General features: G+C 56.3%; 1 protein-coding gene across 3 annotated transcripts; it reads left to right on the top strand.

Moving 5' to 3' along the window:
- Nucleotides 1-4,298: 4,298 nt before the first annotated feature.
- Nucleotides 4,299-18,757, top strand: CCDC78 (coiled-coil domain containing 78). Of its 3 annotated transcripts, XM_056503081.1 has the most exons (15): nucleotides 4,299-5,011; nucleotides 5,253-5,381; nucleotides 5,546-5,632; nucleotides 5,854-6,033; nucleotides 9,723-9,866; nucleotides 9,946-9,996; nucleotides 10,659-10,747; nucleotides 11,409-11,487; nucleotides 11,914-12,039; nucleotides 12,698-12,909; nucleotides 13,435-13,606; nucleotides 14,514-14,557; nucleotides 15,651-15,717; nucleotides 16,984-17,084; nucleotides 17,974-18,757. In XM_056503081.1, the coding sequence occupies exons 1-15, from the start codon at nucleotides 4,979-4,981 to the stop codon at nucleotides 18,119-18,121; spliced, it is 1,662 nt and encodes a 553-aa protein (XP_056359056.1). In that variant the 5' UTR covers nucleotides 4,299-4,978; the 3' UTR covers nucleotides 18,122-18,757. The 3 variants fall into 3 exon arrangements, with proteins under 3 accessions (XP_056359056.1, XP_056359055.1, XP_056359054.1); XM_056503080.1 differs by having other exon boundaries at nucleotides 4,299-5,381; XM_056503079.1 differs by having other exon boundaries at nucleotides 4,299-5,381; nucleotides 9,943-9,996.
- The last annotated feature ends 27 nt before the right edge of the window (nucleotides 18,758-18,784 follow it).

The raw sequence follows: 18,784 nt of genomic DNA, 5'->3' as shown, positions 1-18,784 counted from the left end.
TGATGCTCTCTGACCACCCACGTTTCTGGTCATGCTGGGGATGGGGACTGGGGAGTGATGCAGCTGCTGGGAAAGGTCCCCATGGGCATCTCAGAGTGCCACTGCTGCCCTGCCGTGCTGCAGAGCTCCTGTGGGAGGCTGGAAAGGTGCCTGATGTCCTGGCAGCTCCCAGGGGTGCCCGTGACTGCCCTGGTGGCCCATGTGGCCACGTGGAACTGTGTCACCAGTACCAGCCCGGCCAGACTGGTTGGACTGGGAGAGGTGAGGACATCCCCAAGACGTGACTCAGGGTGGCCAGGGCTATTGCTGGAGGCAAAGATGGGAAAATTCCCAAACACTGAGGTGTGAGGGAAAGAAGAGGCCCTGGGAGTGGGGTTTTGGAGGTGCATGAAGGCAGGGAATGAATGGCAGGAGAGCAGTGCCTGTCAGAATGAAACTGGACTGGGGGAGTGAGCAGAGGGAAGGGAGGCAGGGGAATGGTGTTTTCCATGTCAGTGTCAGCTCTCCAGACCTGGACATGGAGGGACAGTGTGGGATGTGGCAGAGGGAGCACAGCTTTCCTCCTGCCCCTGATCACACCCCAGGGCCTCCCTGCCTGCCCCATCCCAAATCTTCTCCCAGTGCTGCAGGAAGCACCTGGAGATGCCAGGGGGTGACAAATGGGACATGGGGTGGCAATGGGTGCTGGCAACCCACAAACCCAACATCTCCTGGGCTGTATGACAGGAGGGGTGTTCAGCAGGACAGGGAGATGATCCTCCCCTCAACCCCCCTCGAGTACACAAACATCCACCCTGGGATCCCGGGATGGGGCAGACCTGGATGGGGCAGAGCAGATCCAGAGGGGACCCTGGAGATGGCTGGGGCTGGAGTGCTGCAGCTCCCTCCTGTCCCTTCTCCAGGCCGGGAGAGCTGGGGCCGTCCAGCCTGGAGAAAACCTTGCAGACCTTGTGGAAAAGTGATGGAGAAAAGCTTTTCCTCAAGCCAGGATAATGAGTGGTGATTTTAAACTGGAAGAGGGTGGATTTGGGTTGGATATAAAGAGAAAATGTGCATGGGGGGGGATCATTTGGAACCGGGTGCCCAAAGGATCCCTGGGGCACCTCAGACATCCCGGGTGGCAGAGTGCTCCGCTGGCACCCCGGGAGGAATTTGCCAGATCCGGGAGAGGACGCAAATTCCCTTTGCTGGCGCTGGAAGCCAGATGGAGCCAGCATTCTGTGACTGCGCTGCCGCCGTGCAGCTCTGCCCAGGGGCTGCTCCCCTGCCCCGCTCGGGGGGCCGGGACCGGGTGTGACCCTGGCGGGGCTGGGGGAGAGGGGACAACAAACTGCGGGCTCAGCCCGGAGAGGAATGTCGCATTTGTCCTTACAAACAAGCTGTGGATCTGCTGGTAGATAAGGCTAGCATTGAGAGATGAAAGAAACAGCGGGATGGATTCACTGATTGATGAATGGAAAAAGAGATTTGCCTTTACAAACTGTAGGTTTGTTGATTAATGAAACTGGATATCGGAAGATGGAAGAAGCAACGGGGGAAAACTATGAATTGTATAAGAATTAAAAATTGAAAGGAAGGGTTATACATTAGAGGGGAATCTCAGGTATCAGGTGTTCAGGGAAGTCTGTGCCTCTCAAGTACCTCAGCCAATGGGGAAAGAGAGAGGGAAATGCGGCGGGGAAAATAGAATAGAAAGGGAGGCTGCGTCCTCCAAAAATTTGAGAGATCCCAGGGGAATGCCCCATGGCCTCTCCCTTAATTCGAATAAATCAAAAAGGTCTCCTCTGTCTCCTTTTTGGACATAAACCTCTGGTGTTTGTGGACTAATTTTCCTGACAGCCCGGTCGCTGCGGGCTCGGTTCTGTCACTGCAGCTCGGTTCTGTCACTGCAGCTCGGTTCTGTCACTGAGGGTCGGTTCTGTCACTGCAGCTCGGTTCTGTCACTGAGGGTCGGTTCTGTCACTGCAGCTCGGTTCTGTCACTGAGGGTCGGTTCTGTCACTGAGGGTCGGTTCTGTCACTGCAGCTCGGTTCTGTCACTGAGGGTCGGTTCTGTCACTGAGGGTCGGTTCTGTCACTGAGGGCTCGGTTCAGTCACTGAGGGCTCGGTTCTGTCACTGAGGGCTCGGTTCGGTCATTGAGGGCTCAATTCGGTCACTGCAGCTCGGTTCTGTCACTGCGGGCTCGGTTCTGTCACTGCGGGCTCGGTTCGGTCATTGAGGGCTCAATTCGGTCACTGCAGCTCGGTTCTGTCACTGCGGCTCGGTTCGGTCACTGAGGGCTCGGTTCGGTCACTGAGGGCTCGGTTCTGTCACTGAGGGCTCGGTTCGGTCACTGAGGGCTCGGTTCGGTCACTGCGGGCTCGGTTCGGTCACTGAGGGTCGGTTCTGTCACTGAGGGCCGGTTCGGTCACTGAGGGCTCGGTTCTGTCACTGAGGGCTCGGTTCGGTCACTGCAGCTCGGTTCGGTCACTGCAGCTCGGTTCTGTCACTGTCACTGAGGGCTCGGTTCTGTCACTGAGGGCTCGGTTCTGTCACTGCGGGCTCGGTTCGGTCACTGAGGGTCGGTTCGGGCACTGTCACTGAGGGCTCGGTTCGGTCACTGAGGGTCGGTTCGGTCACTGAGGGCTCGGTTCGGTCACTGCGGGCTCGGTTCGGTCACTGAGGGCTCGGTTCGGTCACTGAGGGTCGGTTCGGTCACTGCGGGCTCGGTTCGGTCACTGAGGGCTCGGTTCTGTCACTGCAGCTCGGTTCGGTCACTGCGGGTCCAGAGCTCCCCTGGAGCTCCTGGGGGTTTGGGAGCGGTTCCATCTCTCCAAGCCGCATTCCCGGCTGCGTTTAAGGCGTTCCTAACGAGTGAAAATCCCTCAGGACAGAGCCGGGGTTTGGGTCTGGCGGGGCTGTGTGCTTGGTCCGGAATGGTGGTGGAGATTCAGAGCTGCAATGACACCCAAAACTTCATTTCTCAGCCCGAATCTGCTTTTTGTGGTGCTGCCCGGGACAAAATTGGCTTCGTATTCCCATCCCATGGGAAAAGTGGTCACTGTCATTCCTGGTGCGGGCACGGCACCTCCCACCCAGCGCATAAATAGCACCGTGTTTGCATCTGTTAATTGTTAATTGTGCTCCGCCGGGTGGGACGGGCTCGCTGCGGCTCAGGGTGATGGATGGGGCTGTTCCTCCCCAAAATCAGGGTCTCGGGGCCCGGGAGCGCATCCCGGGGCGGTGGGATGGAGGCGCCATCCTTGGGGTGTCCATGTGCAGCTCAGCTCCTCCGAGGCTCCCGAGCCGTGGGCAGGCTGTGAATTCGGCTCCGCGCTGGGTGTGAAGAGACTGTGAATTCTCATCAACACTTTCATTACCTTAATAAAATTACTTCAGGTCTGTTAAGTTCTTTTGCAGAAAAACAAGCCCTAACTGCGCGGTTTGCTGGTTTGCTCTCTTCTCCTTCCCCCGACCCCCCCGAAATGCTCAGCCCTCTGTGCACCTTCACCGAGGGGTTTTGGGGTCTCCCGCAGCAGCCTGGGACAGGTGAGGAGCTCTGCGTGTCACGGAGCTCCTGCCAGGATGGCCCCTCTCCCTCCTCTGCCGAGCTCTGACAGATCCTGAGGAGTTATTCGGGGCTCTTTTTGAACATTATATTGTCAAAGCTTCTTTTCTGTGGGAGACAGATTCTTACCTAAACTCACCCACTCTGCAGAAATAGCAGCAATAATAAGCCTGAAATGAGGGGATTAAGAGCTGGAATTCATTTTAGAGTCATGGAAGAGTTTGAGTTGGAAGGAACCTTTAAAGGTCTCCCAGTCCATCTGATTTTACCCCTGTTCAAGGTTTTCCAGGGTTATCTACTCTGCCCTGCACTCCCTGTTACCTCACTCTGACCTTGGAGATTCCCAAAATACTTTTGGTTGTGGAATTTGTGCCTTTCCAGCCTGGCAGGTCCCAGTTTGGAGCCAGCAGCAGCACCCAGGCCAGCATGGCTCAGATTTAGCACTACCTGGGCTAATCCAGGCTTGTTTCTGTCCGTGCTTTGCTTCAAAACACCTTTTGCACAGAGCAGCTCTAATGTGGAGGGTGAATTGGGAAGGTCTTTCCTGCCACCCAGAGCCCAGAGATCCTGGCACCTTTCAGGCAGCTCATTGGCATGGGAGGTTCGAGGACTGCAGAGATCAAGAGGAAGTTGCCTGGAAGAAAATCAGATACTATGGGATGAGCTCAGCTGGTTTAGTGGGTTAATCAGACCTTGGAATCATGGAATGGGTTGGGTGGGAAGGGACCTTAAAATCCATCCAGTGCCACCTCCTGTCATGGGCAGTGACACCTTCCACTGTCCCAGGCTGCTCCAAGCCTCGTCCAACCTGGCCCTGGGCACTGCCAGGGATCCAGGAACAGCCACAGCTTCTCTGGAAACCTTTCACCACTCTCCCAAGTGGTCCCAGGGAACAATTCCTTCCCAATATCCCATCTCTCCCTGCTCTTTATCAATTCTAAATTTCTCCTCTATTACATTAAAATCTTCCTCCTTGTTCTGTCACTGTGTGCCCATGTAAAAAGTGACTCTCCTTCTCTCTTGTCAGCCCCTAAAGCACTGGAATATCCCTCACTGGAGATGGAGGCCATCCCTGCAGCCAGGTTTGGGAATGGTCCATAACAAGGGCTGGTATCCCTCACTGGCAATATTGCTGCCCTGGGGATGTTCCTGAGCTGCTTTTCCCAGTGTCTGCTGTGGGCTGAGCTGGGAATGCAGAAACCTCCTGGGAAGTGCCATTGCTTTCCCTCCAGCAGCTCCCAGGGTGGCTGGTGTAAGATTTGGAGCCACCTTAAAATCCAAGTGGAAGCCGCACCCTCCTCTGGTAACCAAAGTTGGTAGCAACAGTGCTGGACCTCCTGGGAGAAGTTCCTTAGAGATCCTCGGGTCCTTCCTTGGCTTCTCAGTCACTGCCTGCCCAGCACTGTGCAAAGATCCTGGCCCCTGGGCACATGGATCTTGGAATTGTTGCAGGGAACGAGGATGTGAGTATTCTGACAGAGCTGGCTGAAAATACAGGTATGAAGGTGTGCAGCCCCTTCCCAGGTATGGAACCAGCACTCTGCCAAGGAAATCCTGCCTGCAGGGCAGAAATGGCAGCTGGAAAGCCTGGCTGGAATTTGTTCAGGTTGTGAGAAGCTGGATATGCTGAGCTCTTCCAGCAGCAGTGGTGGGAGAGTGGCAGGGGCAGAGGAGGGCTCAGCTGGAGCTGCTCTGTGCCTCCAGGTGCAGCTGCAGGACAGGAATGAGGAGATGCACCAGCTTGGAGACCCACAGGAGGAGATGGGGAAGCTGCCTGGGTCCAAGACAGACTTCCCAGTCAGGATGGTCCTCAGTGAAGAGGAAAAGCTGAAGGTAAAACTTGGGGAGTTGGAGAGAACTGAGCTGTGAAGCTGTGTGAGATCCACAGTGGGAAATCTGGGGGGAAATTCCTCCTTCTAGAGGGGGATGTGTTGTTCTCAAACATCACATTGGCCTCAGAATCCATCCACAGCCTTCACTGACTTTCTCTCTCCCAGATTTCCAAAGATCTCGTGGAGCTCCAGATCGAGACAAACAAAATGAAGGAGCGTTATGAGACAGAGAACTTTGAACTGAAAAACAAGGTACCCACATTTGGGAATAGCCAATTCCAGCCCTGCCAATGCCTTCATGCAGCTCTGCAGCTCCTCACACACCCACCTTTACTTTGCTTGGCATCTTCTCCTGGCTTTACCTGGAGCTGAATTCCCCCTCAGCACCCCAGATCCCAAGGAGCTCCCGTGAAATCTTCCCCTGTTGTTGCTGCTGGCTGTGCCATGTCTAACCCTGCTCCCTTCCCGAGCAGATCCAGGCCCTGGAGAGCCGGGTGCAGGAGCTGGAGCTGGGCGGTGCCAGGGTCACGGGGGAGCGAGATTCCCTGCGGGAGCGGCTGCGCGCCCTGGAGAGCAGCCGGCAGGAGCTGGCACAGGAGTTCATCATCCTGAAGAGCAATTACCTGGCCCTGGGCAGAGAGCTGGAGCAGGAGGTGAGAGAGGCTGCAGAGCCCATCCCAGAGATCCCAGCTCCACCTCGTGTGTCCCTGCTGTGCAGGTACCTTGCTTGGTTTTTGGTCACAGCTCAGGTCCAGGGAGGCTTCTCACACAATTTACAAAGGTTCTTGTTCAAGGGACCTCTTAAAGGCCACTGAGTCCACAAAAACCATCCAGTGCCACCCCCTGCCATGTCCAGGGACACCTTCCCCTATCCCAGGCTGCTCCCAGCCCCATCCAGCCTGGCCTTGGGCACTGTCAGGGATCCAGGGGCAGCCACAGCTGCTCTGGGCACCCTGTGCCAGGGCCTGCCCACCCTCCCAGGGAACAATTCCTGCCCAATATCCCATCCAGCCCTGCCCTCTGGCAGTGGGAGCCATTCCCTGTGTCCTGTCCCTCCATCCCTTGTCCCCAGTCCCTCTGCAGCTCTCCTGGAGCCCCTTTAGGCCCTGGAAGGGGCTCTGAGGTGTCCCTGGAGCCTTCTCTTCTCCAGGTGAGCACCCCCAGCTCTCCCAGCTGGCTCCAGAGCAGAGGGGCTCCAGCCCTTGGAGCATCTCCATGGGCCCCCCTGGACTCTCTCCAGCAGCTCTGGCATTGCTGGAGACATTGCTGAGGACAAGGTTGGGGACAGGGATGGTGACATTGCTGGGGACAGGGCTGGGGACAGGGATGGTGACATTGCTGGGGACAGGGATGGTGACATTGCTGGGGACAGGGTTTGGGACGCTGCTGGGCACAGGCTGTGCCCACGCTGACCCGCTGCTGCCGGCACCCCGCGGGCTGAGCGCTCCCGTCCCCCGGCCCCGCGGCGCTGCCCGGAGGTCACGGCGGGGCTGCCGGGGCCGCTCCCTCCGCGCTGCCAGCGCGCTTTGTTTCCCTTTTTTCTGCTTGGCTTGCGCAGCCTGCACGTGAAGGGATTGGAGCCGCTCTCGTTTCGGGCGGCGGGAAGGGGCCCGGCAGCTTTCAGTTTATAAAAACACCGAATTCAAGCGAGTTTGTGATGGTTCCTTAAAAGACAGACACCTTCCTGCTGACTGCCAGCTTAGCAATGATTAACCAGAGGCTTTCGGACCCAGATTTGTGTATTTCTTTGGCTACTTCAATAGCCCTTCCTCTGTCCCCTCCCTCTCCCCCCTCCCGCTTCTCCTTCTTTTTGAATCGGAGGAATGACTGACACCATCCTGCTCCCTCCCTCCTCCCCCAGCAGATAGTCGGGCTGCCTCAGCTCAATGACCTGCTTTTCCATGCGAGCTGTGCTGGGAAGATGTGCAGCAGGAATGCTGCTTCGGTCCAGTGTGTGTGGCTGGGCTCTGGCAGAGCAGGATAATGATCATCCCTGAGTTAGTGACCCTTGTGGAGAGATCATTTGTTCTCCAGAAGCTGAGAAATGGGAATTTCTCACGAGGAGGCGAACTCGGCTCTTGCAGGGGTGATCCCACCCCGCGATCCCGCTGGGGGCAGAGCCTCCCTGCTCCTGGCTATGCCGGGCTCAGGGAGGAACAGCTCAGCCACCAGCACTCTCTTCTTGTCCCCAAGGGGGTGCAATGTGTTTGTCAAAAACTGGATTTTCGGGCAGTTGACTTCTCTAAATGGTGGGTTTAGTAAGTTAGTGGTAATAACACGCTGTTTTCACATGGATCCCGGAATGTTTCAGAGAGTGAAAGGACGTGGATTCAGTTCTGTGCCAGATAGCATCCCGAAGAACCACAGAGCCACGGAATGCTTAGGGGTGGAAGGGACTTTAAAGCCCGTCTCATTCCATCCCCTGCCACGGGACACCTTCCCCTAGACCGGGCTGCTCCAAGACGTGGTGAAGCTGGTCCAGAAGCCAGAGGTGAATTCCTTGGATGTCCTCCATGTGCCGAGGAGTTTACCCCAGTTCCTTGGCTCTGACTCCCAAAAATCCCTGCCTGAAGCCAGAGAGACTCCGACTTGGCAGCCTGGGACTTGTCGCGACATGGGCCTCTTGCTCATTATTTTCCCAGTGCGGACTTTCCCAAAGGAAATGGGAAAAGCAGCCTGCGGTTCTGCCCCCTCCCCTTCCCTGGCGCTCTTCTGGGGGAGACAATGAACCTTTTACACATTCCCAATTACAAGTGCTACTTGTGACCTTGCCAATATGTTGTCATGGCTGCTTGGCGCAGGAGCAGCTCGGCGAGCTCATTCACGGCCCCTTGTCCGGGAACAGTCGGAGCCTCTGAATTGTCGCGGCTGCATTGTCCGCGGGATTCACACATCGCCCGTGTCTGTCCCGGCCGGAGCGGCCCTGCCCAGCCCTTGGGAAGCGCCTCGCAGGAGATGCCAGGCAGGCACTCGGTGCCTGTTTTCTGACTCGCTGTAAATTCTTCCTTTTCAAGGCTCTGACCTTTCCTCGCTCTCCGTTTCCTTCTCCTTTTGTCCCCCCGGGTTCGCGCCGGCTGCGGCGGCAGCTCCGAGGGGGGACCCGAACGCGCTCTGGGGTTTTCCCTGGAGCCACGCCAGGCTCGGGAGCTCAGGAAAGACAGCGAAGCCCAGCTCAACCCGGGAACTACCCCTTTTTTTTTTTTTTTTTTTTTTTTTTTTGCTAAACCGGTCCTTGTGACCCCCGCGATCAGATTGTCAGGACTGACAGCTGCAGATGGATCGCTGCGGGCCGGGAACAAGCGGGCTGTCTCTGCGGAGCTGTCAGGTTTCACAGCTGTATATCTCACCTCTTTGTCAGCCTCCTTTCTCCCCGCTCTCCCCCGGCCCACCCCGTGCTATCTTTTGATAAGCTATTCTCTCCACGGATGACTCAGATGACCTCTGCCTCCCATCCTCCCGATTCACTGCCATGGTAACAATTACTCAAGCTTGTCCCCAGTCATAAACCCCATCAAAGCTTTGTTATCTACACAGAAACCCTCCTGGGAGACATGAATTCCCCCAGTGTTCCTTCCAGATCACCTGTAACAGCTTTTCTCATTCAGATCCTCTTTATCTTTTGGAAATGTGTCACTTCACACCAGCACCGCTTTGAATCTTGCTGCCTACACGGGGCTGTGGGCTGGCTGCTGCTGGGGGGATGCATTCCAAACGAATTGGGATTATGTCATCCCGGAGGGAGGGATGGAGGGATGGAGGGAGGGATGGATGGATGGATGGATGGATGGATGGATGGATGGATGGATGATGGATGCATGGATGGAGGGATGCATGCATGGATGGGTGGATGAAGGGATGCATGGATGCATGGATGGAGGGATGCATGCATGGATGGATGGATGAAGGGATGGATGGACAGATGCACACTTGTCCCTTCTCCTCGTGCTGTGGAGCCCAGCACTGCTCAAAGCTGTTCCATGGGGAATGATGTTCCTGAAGTGCTGGGAAGCTGCACAGAGGCTGCAGGTGAGAGTGAGGAGGGAGCTGCAGGCCTGCAGAGCTGATGGCAGAGCTGTGCCCAGGGCTGGCACTGGGATCTGGATTTGAGTGTGAGATGTGCAGAGGGATAACATTCCATGGGAATAACTCTGCTGCCTGGCAATGCATTTCCATGAGAACCAGAACATCACAGGTCTCTTTGGACATAGGAGACAGACCTAAAATTAAAACTTGATTTTGGGAGAGGAGGGGATGCCTGCCTGGAGCACACACCCGGAGCAGCAGGGATGTGCTGACCAGAGGGGGATTCCAGAAGTTCTTTCCTTCTTGTTTGACCTAGCAGGTGATGAGGAATGAGGAGCTGACCCAGGAGCTGCTCAGCCTGGCCAAAGAGAGCATCCACCCCGCTGGCCTGGCCCATCAAGCCTCCCCCAAGCTGGGAAGGGGGAGAGCAGCAGGACATCCCCGCTCTGCTCGGAGGGGGAAGGTGAGGCACTCTCTGCCCTTCCCCAGCCCCCTGGAGAACAGGGCTCTACCAGACCCCTTCTTCTCTCTCCCCAAAGCAGCCTGAGGATGCAGCTGCCTCTGGACACGAGCAGCAGGAGCTGGAAGGAAACGTGAGTGTGCGGGGGCCTGCTGCTGGATCCCTGGGTAGCAGAGGGGGATTGATTCCAACTGCGGCTGGCACCTCCTGCTGCTAACTTGAGTTTCGTGGATCAGCTGATGCCTTGATTCATTTAAAGTCCTTTTTTTAAACTCTGCAGTTGCAAAACAGGATGGGAATAACTCCAGATGTGCAGGCAGGGCTGAGGAGGGCAGAGGTGATTCCCTGGGTCCATGCCCTGGCAGGGGGAACACAGACAGGAGCTTAGAAGCCAACAAGTGCAGAGGACACTTTTTTTTCCTTCTTTCTCACACTTGAGAAATCTGGGGGTGATGAAGCACCCAAAACTGAGAGCACAGAGATGGTTCCTGCCTCCTCCCCATCTGCAGCCCTTGCAGAACCAGCCTGGGCTCTGCCACCAGCTCCTGCTGGGAATCTGCCTCTCAACGTGAGCGTGTCCCTCGGGAGAGCGACACATGTGCACCTCCACGTGCCCTGGCTGTGCATCACACACCATTCCTGCCCTGCTAGAGGGCACCAGCCCCCCCAGTTTAACCAGTCCCTCCCCCAGCATGTGTCTGCTCGGCTGGACAAGTGCTCAGCTCCAGATTCTCCTCACTTTGTCCTCTCTTCACTCAGCCTTCTGCCTCATCTTCCTCTTCGTTTGTCCCTCAGTTGCTTGGAAACCAGGATCACGTAAAAGTGGAGCTGGAAAAACTGAAGAAAAGCCATGATGAGCAGCAGCAGAAGCTGGAGGAGCGAGTGTGAGTGTCCCTCTGCTTGACCAGATGTTTGTGGGATTGTTGCAGCTGGATTTGAGCCATGGGAGCAGGAGAGGAGGCAGTCTGCCCTGGGGGGGTACAGGGAAGGAATGATGATCCACCCTTGGAAGAAGTGAGGCCTGGAAGGAAAACCTGATGTTTTCAAGGCTCTACAGAGCTGTCAGATAAAAGTTGGTGGTATTCAGGGACACCTTGAAAATCCACTCTCTGTGACACACAGCAAACATGTGACATCCCAGAGATTAATCCAGCCCAGCTCTTACCCACACTGGGTTTTCCATCACCTTGGAATGGGGTTAATGTCCCAAGAAGGGATCAACCCTCTGAACTGTGGAGGGTGCTCACCTTTAGGGGGGAGAGAATTTGTGGCACTGGTTGACACACATTTGGAGGCTGGCAGCTGCTGCTGGGAGATCTCTATCATTCCAAAGCAATTTTCTTCCCCAAGCTGGCTGTGCTGGACTATGGAGAATCCCAGAACGGGTTGGGCTGGAAAGGACCTTAAGGCCCATCTCATTCAGGGCAGGGACACCTTCCACTGGGGGCTGTTCCAAGCCCCATCCAGCCTGTCCTTGAGCACTTTCAGGGATGGAGAGGGAGTTTGGGTGGTTAAAATAAGCCCAGGTTCTTGCTGTGTGTGCAGGCTGGCGCTGGGGCAGGAGCTGCAGGAGGCCAAGGGAGCGGTGGGGGCCGGCCGGCGCAGGCTGGTGGAACAGTCAGCGGTGAGCACGGGCTCCTCCTCCCCATCCTGGCTCCTCCTGAGCTCCCAGGGCTGGGATGCCTTGGATCCAGGTGCTCCAACACTCTCCCTCTCCAGGGAGTTTGTCACACCAAGGCTCTCCCCGTGCAGTTTCCTCCTGCACGTGGTGCAAGTGCTGCTTGCAAAGCTGGTGGGAGGAATTTTGCTCGCTGGTTTTCAGGAGGAGTTGGTGGAATCACTGGGGTGGGGGGTGGCAAATGACAGAAGGTAGCAGGGGAATAGGGATTATAAACATTTCCAGTGGGCTCCTCTGAAAATCCAGGACTTCCCAGCTCTAGTGGAGCCAAATATCTGGAAATGAAGACCCTCAGCTCTTATGAGGCGTCTCAGCTCTCACTCCTCAGCCGGAGGAGTGAGGTTTTTGCAGGATTTTTGTTTGCTGTGCCAGGTGCTGCTCACATCCCAGGGCCAGCTCCAGGAGGTGGAGGCAGAGAACTCGAGGCTGCAGCTGAGGCTGAAGGAGCTGAACGAGGAGTATCGCTCCCGGCTGGCGCAGTACATCAGGGACGTGGCGGTGGGTGCCACAGAACACGGCATGTCCTGAGCTCAAGGGACCACAGAGGTCATGGATCCAGCTCCTGGCCCTGCACAGACACCCCAGCAATCCCACCCTGTGATCCCTGGAGCTCTCCAGCCTCAGGGCTGTGCCCATTCCCTGGGGAGCCCGGGCAGTGCCAGCACCTCTGGGGGAAGAACCTTTCCAGCCTGACCCTCCCCTGGCACAGCTCCAGCCATTCCCTCAGGTCTCTCCATACTGGCACCCTCCTTTTGTAGGCTGCTGCCAATAAATTAGACCAAATACATAAAGAATTGGGTTTTAAAATCCCTTTCATCTGACAAAGAAAAGTCCCAGCAAAAGCTCACTGATAATTTTGTGTGGCCATGCAGGAAATCTGGGTGCAAGGAGGGTTGCCATAGAATCATGGAATGGGTTGGAAGGGACTTTAAAGCCCATCCAGTCCCATGGGTAGGGACATCTTCTACTATCCCAGGATGTTCCAATCCCTTGGACACTGCCAGGGATCCAGGGGCAGCCACAGCTTCTCTGGGCACCCTGTGCCAGGGCCTGCCCACCCTCCCAGGGAACAATTCCTTCCCAACATCCCATCCAGCCCTGCCCTCTGGCAGTGAGAAACCACTCCCCCTGGATTTCCCTCTCTGTGCATTTCCAGAACTACATGGACAGCAAACCCAGCAGTGTGAATGGACCCAGCCAAGCCCCAGCTGGCCAAGCTGCCATGAAGAGCTTTGTGGACAGCATGCTCAGGGATATCCGGGCTTCCTACAAGTCCCGGGAGGAGCAGCTGGCTCGGGCAGCTCGTGGCTACAAGAAACGCCTGAAGGACTTGGCCAGGAAGCATGAGAACCTGCTGATTGCCTATGGGTAAACCTCAGCCTCCTCCTCCTGCAGGGCCAGGGGGAAAAGCCCCATAGCACCCACCCCCTGCCCTAGAGGAGGCAAACACGGCTCCCATGTGGAGAAGAGGGTCTGGAACACGTTTATCTCCCTGCTCCTGGCAATCCAGGAGCAAGCTGCCTCCAGCTGCACATCAGGGCTCTCTGGACCCCATGGAGCTGCTCTGCACATATGTTCCTCCCACTTAAAATGCAGGGTGAGAGATTGATCCCACGGTGGATGGTGTGGAAATGCAGAGGTACCACAAATAGCTCCACCTCCCAGCCCGTCCCTGCAGTGCTCTCAGCTCTCTCACAGCTTGGGCTGTGGGAAGCAGCAGAAATACTTGTGGTATCAAAGCCACAAATAGCTCTAGGACAAGCTCCCTTCAGAAACTCTCCCACTTATCCTTTGCAGGTGGCCAGAACCAGCAGGTCCCAGAGAGTGGCACCTTCAGGAGCAGCAGAACTGCTCAGTGATGTCCTCCAAACCTGCCCCCTGTGCTGATTGCAGGCTGCAGCGGGAGCAGATCCGGTCCCTGGGGAGCAAAGTCACGGATTGTGGCCCTGCTGAGCTCCACTTCTGCATCACAGAGCCAGAGCTGCTGACAAACAGCTCCCGGGAGCTGAACCGCCTGCGGGAGGAAAAGGCCAAGCTGGAGATGCAGCTCCAGCAGCTGCAGAAGGTCAGGGGCTGGGCTTGGTGGGAAGAGTTCCATGAGCTGCAGATCCAGCCCCTTCCTTCAGGCATTTATAGGATGGGTTAGGTTGGAAAAGCCCTCTGAGATCATGGAGTCCAACCATTCCCCCAGCACTGCCAAGGCCACCACTGAACCATGTCCCCAAGTGCCACATCCCTGCTGTGCCTGAGGGTTTGCTGTGCCCATGGCACAGGCAGGGAACACAACAGTCATCTCCATGGGACAGAACCATGGAATCCTAGAAGGGTTTGGGTTGGAAGGGGCCTTAAAGCTCATCTTGTTCTACCCCTGCCATGGGCAGGGACACCTTCCACCCAGCCTGGCCTTGGGCACTGCCAGGGATGGGGAAATGTCCTCCCAGTGGGCAAATGTGGGTCTTGGTTTGCACAGGATGCATTTATTTAAAAATTCTGAGGATGGGAGACCTGAAACCTTCAGATAGTTTCCTTGCCATGGCACTGGTAGCTGTGGGAGTGCTGGGATACCTTGTGCCACTTCCAAGGGGCCTTACAGGAAAGAAGGAAAATGTCTTTTTACATATGCAGATAGTGACAGGACAAAGGGAATGGATTTAAACTAAAAGAGGAGAGATTTAGCTTGGATGTAAGGAAGGAATTGTTCCCTGGGAGGGTGGGCAGGCCCTGGCACAGGGTGCCCAGAGCAGCTGTGGCTGCCCCTGGATCCCTGGCAGTGCCCAAGGCCAGGCTGGATGGGGCTTGGAGCAGCCTGGGACAGTGGAAGGTGTCCCTGCCATGGCAGGGGTGGGATGGCATCATCCTTAAGGTCCCTTCCAGCCTGACCCATTCCATGACAGGATTTCTCTGAGAGTGGCAGGATCTGAGATTGCACTGGGTTCATGTTTACAGGAATTCTGTTCTTCCTTTCCCTCCAGAAAAGCCTGAAAGGAGCCTCTGCCTTCCCTGTGCCTCCGGAGCAGTAAGTGCTGTTTGTTTCCTGGGACATCTGTCATTCCAAATTCTCATGGATGTGTGGATTGAGGGATCTTTTTTGGCTGGCTGGAGGCAGCAATGAGCAGGGAAAGGGAGCTGCTGGGGCCTGCTCTGGGAAGAAGAAGCAGCTGTCCCCTCAGCACAGGCTTCCTGCAGGAACAGCCTTGGCTACTGGGCCTTGATCCAAGAAAGCTCTTAGCACATATTTGATTTAATCATGTTTTTAGCCCTGCTGACCTCTTTAAAAGCTGAAGTTAAGCATATGCCCAAGTGCTCTGGTGGCTCACAACCTAAGAAAGGCCCATGAGACACCACCAGGTTGGGGTGAGCCTGTTTTTCCTCCTTCCCAGCGCAGGAGCTGGGCTGGAACCCTTTGGTGCCACTGTGCTGATGCCTCCCTGGCTTCCCAACAAACCTTGAAATTGCTGCATTTTGATGGGTCTCTTCCCCCTGCCCCATTATCCTGCTCAAACTCAACCAGCTAGAGCTGTGGAGGGGTGGAACAAAGAGCAGGAGAAACCCGAGCTGGGGTTTTTCAGCCTTTTAAAAGATGTGGTCACTTAGAAAACATGTCAAATATTCCATTAGCTGGATGCCAGCGCTGAGGAGTGGGTGAGTGCCAGAGCAGTGAGTCTCAGGCACAAGCTCAAGCCTCCACCAGCCTCTGCCATGTCCTGCACACTGAGAATAGCAGTGGCCCGTGAGTAAATGCAGTAATTTAATAAATTTAATAAATGCAGACAGCTCACCTCTGCCGTGCTCGCTGACCAGAACAGCTCAAGTGCCAGCCCCTGCCATTGATGGCTCCCTGTTCCCACCAAAGCCAGCCCTGCAGGGGCAGGTTCAGGGCTCTTTCTGTGCTGATGTGGCTCTGAACACCCAGGCTGTGTGCCAGCCTTCAGACTGGCAGGAGGGCTGTGACTCTGAGATGGTGCCACACGCCCTGAGGAAGTTTGGGAATTGGGAAAGGAAAGGTTCCAACCATGGTGGGATGGGCAGCAGTTGTGTGGAGCTGAGTGATCTGAGGAGGGGCTGGATTTGATGTCTGGGCATGATCCAAAGGAGCTCTTCTGTCCCAGGCAGCTGGATGAGGAGGGCTGGGCAGAGGTGAGGAAGAAGCTCCGGGAATTCGCACTCAGCACCCAGGTAAAGGTCTGGAACAGCCCATTGGAGCCAGAGCTTGTCTCTCACATCTCACCCACACAGAAATGTGCTGCCCCAGCTCCTGCTCTAGGGCTGAGACACTGCTCCAGGCTGGAGGGGGAAACTCCCGTGGAGTCACAGAATATCCTGAGTGGGAAAGACCCACAGGGATCATCCAGTCCTGCACAGAGACCCCAACAATCCACCCTGTGATCCCTGCCCAAACACTCCTGGAGCTCTGGCAGCCTCGGGGCTGTGCCCATTCCCTGGGGATCACTTTCCATGGAGCCTTGCTGTGGCTTTGGCCTCAGCCCTCCAGGAAATGCTGGCAGGTGTCTCAAGTCTTTACTGTCCCTGCTACTAGAGGAAAGAGAGCAGCCCCTTGTCACTCCTGCCCATGTTTCAGAACAACCTTTAGGCACCTCTGTAACAAACTGGGGCTGATTGCTGCCCAGTGCAGGCACTGCTGGGACACCTCCAGTCCTGGGGACAGTTTTGGGCCACTCATGACAGAAGGACACTGAGAGGCTGGAGCATGTCCAGGGAAGGGAACAGAGCTGGGGAAGGGCCTGGAGCACCAGGAGGGGCTGAGGGAGCTGGAAAGGGGCTCAGCCTGGAGAGAAGGAGGCTCAGGGGGAACCTTCTGGCTCTGCACAACTCCCTGACAGGAGGGGACAGCCGGGGGGGTCGGGCTCTGCTCCAGGGAACAGGGACAGGACAAGAGGAAATGGCCTCAGGCTGTGCCAGGGGAGGTTTACACTGGATATTGGGAAAATTCCTTTGTGAGAAGGGCGGTGCAGGGCAGTGGTGGAGTCAGCACCCCACAGACATGTGGATGTGGCACCTGGGGACATGGGTCAGTGGTGACCTTGGCAGTGCCAGGTTAACACCTGCACCCTAGTGGGCTTTTCCAACCTACACAATTCCACAATTCTTTGACTCTATTCGACCTGGTTCAAGTCTAGGCTGAATCTGAATCATCTTCCCAGTCTGGTTCTGGCTGGCTGCAGGGATATTCACTTCTATGTCGTGCCCTCCCCTATCCACAGCAGCCCGAGGGAGTGCTCCACCATTCCCTGGGCATGCCAAGCTCAGCACCTGCACCAGGTGTCTCTGTGGCCAGAGGAAAGGAGATGTGGCTGAGAGGTCAGAGTGATGGGAAGTGGTCAGAAGGTCGAACTCATGCAGCAGAGAGGAGCAGAGCAACATCACTCTCATCACACAGATTCCCTTTTTCCACATTTTCTCCATGGCTTTTTGCCCCTGCAGGAGGAGCTGGAGCAGGAGAGGAGCCAGCTGCTGACTCGGGCCGTGGTGGCAGAGGAGCAGGTGTCAGAGCTGCAGGGGTACATAGATCAGCACCTTGCCAGGTGAGATGGGGATCCCCCTGCTCTGCTCCACCTCCAGGCTCAGTGCCAGTCACATCTCCGTGCCCACTGCTGGCCCTGCCAGCACAGCTGATGGCCCACTGCTCCTCCAGCTGTGCAGGCAGCTGCCACCAGCTCTTGTCCCACAGGGCAGCAGGAAAGGCAGGTCCTGTCACATGTGTCCTTCCCTGCAGGCTCAGCCATCCTTGGGAGGAATCACAATCAGGGAATGGGTTGGGTTGGAAGTGACATAAACCATCCAGTCCCCCTGCCATGGGCAGGGACAACTTCCACTATCCCAGGTGGCTCCAAACCCTGTCCAGCCTGGCCTTGGGCACTTCCAGCTGCTCTGGGCACCCTGTGCCAGGCCTCACCTCCCTCCCAGGGGACAATTCCTCCCCAATATCCCATCCATCCCTGCCCTCTGGCAGTGGGAAGCCATTCCCCATGCCCTGTCACTTTATGCCATTGCCCAAAGTCCCTCTCCCGCTCTCTTGGAGCCAATTCAGGCCCTGGAAGGGGCACTAATGTTCAGGAACCTGAAATCTAGAGCTTAATCTAAAGCCTAAAACCTTTAGGGTTCTTTTTTTCTCAGGTTCTAACCTAAGTGCCCCCAGCAGCCCCTCATCTATGTTCCCCTCTCCCTGGCTCATCCTGCTCTGGAAGAACATCAGGGAGAACAGCAGGGAAGGGGAGGGGAGGGAGAGGACAAGCAGGGCAGTGTGTCAGGGCATGATCCACCATGGGCTCAGGTCAGGCTCTGCCCTTACCTGGCAGAGCCCTTGAACCCCTTTTTTTGGGAAAGGCTGCAGGATGTACGTGCCAGGCTCAGCTCCTGGCATGGCTCACTGCCCCTGAGCAGCCAGGCAGTGACAGTGCCCCTTCACTGCAGGTACAAGCAGGAGATCCTCCAGCTGAGGAATGCTGAGGTGCCCCGTGCCAGGAGTGCCAGCCAGGAGCCAGAGCAGCCCCAGCCTGGGGAGCACCCAGACTCCAAGGGAGGGCTGCCAGGCAAGGATCCTTCCCAGGCTGGGAGGTGAGAACAGCCAGAGAAACCACGTGGGTGCTCCTGGTCTTAAATCCACAGGACTAAAATGAGACAGGACAACTGCCAGTCTGTGCCCAGCCATCTGTCAGCTGCAGGAATTCTGCTCTTCCCTGAGCACACCTTGGGCATGGGGTCAGGCTCCCAGGCAGCTCTTTACTGCTGGGCTGTGGGGACAGGTTCCTGCTCCTTCCTGCTGTAAAATTTTTCCTGGATGAGACCTGGACCAAGGGCTGCTCCTGCCTCGCTCCCCCCACAGCTCCTGTGAGACAGAGACAAGGCTGGCTCAGGCCAGGATTTGTTCTGGGGTTGGACAAAGGCATGAGCTGCTCTTTTACTGTGAGGATGGTGAAAGGCTATCCAGAGAAGCTGTGGCTGCCCCTGGACCTCTGAAGTGTCCAAGGTCAGGCTGGACAGGGCTTGGAACAGCCTGGGACAGTGGATGGTGTCCCTGCCTATGGCAGGGGTGGAACAAGAGGAGCTTCAAGGTCCCTTCCAACCCATTCCATGATTCTGTGACCTTATGGTGGGACAACCTCATTTTCCTCTGGGTTTCAGTGGAGAATGGAGTATCATATTGATAAGCAGGGCCAAACTGATCCTTCACAGAGGTGAGCTGGGAAGGATGGTGGAGCAAAGACTGAGTCCAGGAGCAGCA

This window comes from Oenanthe melanoleuca, chromosome 14, assembly GCF_029582105.1.
Source record: "Oenanthe melanoleuca isolate GR-GAL-2019-014 chromosome 14, OMel1.0, whole genome shotgun sequence".
NCBI classification, from domain to species: Eukaryota; Metazoa; Chordata; class Aves; order Passeriformes; family Muscicapidae; genus Oenanthe; species Oenanthe melanoleuca.
The sequence above is the reverse complement of the archived record's forward strand: the minus strand, read 5'-3'. Positions and strand labels throughout refer to the sequence as shown.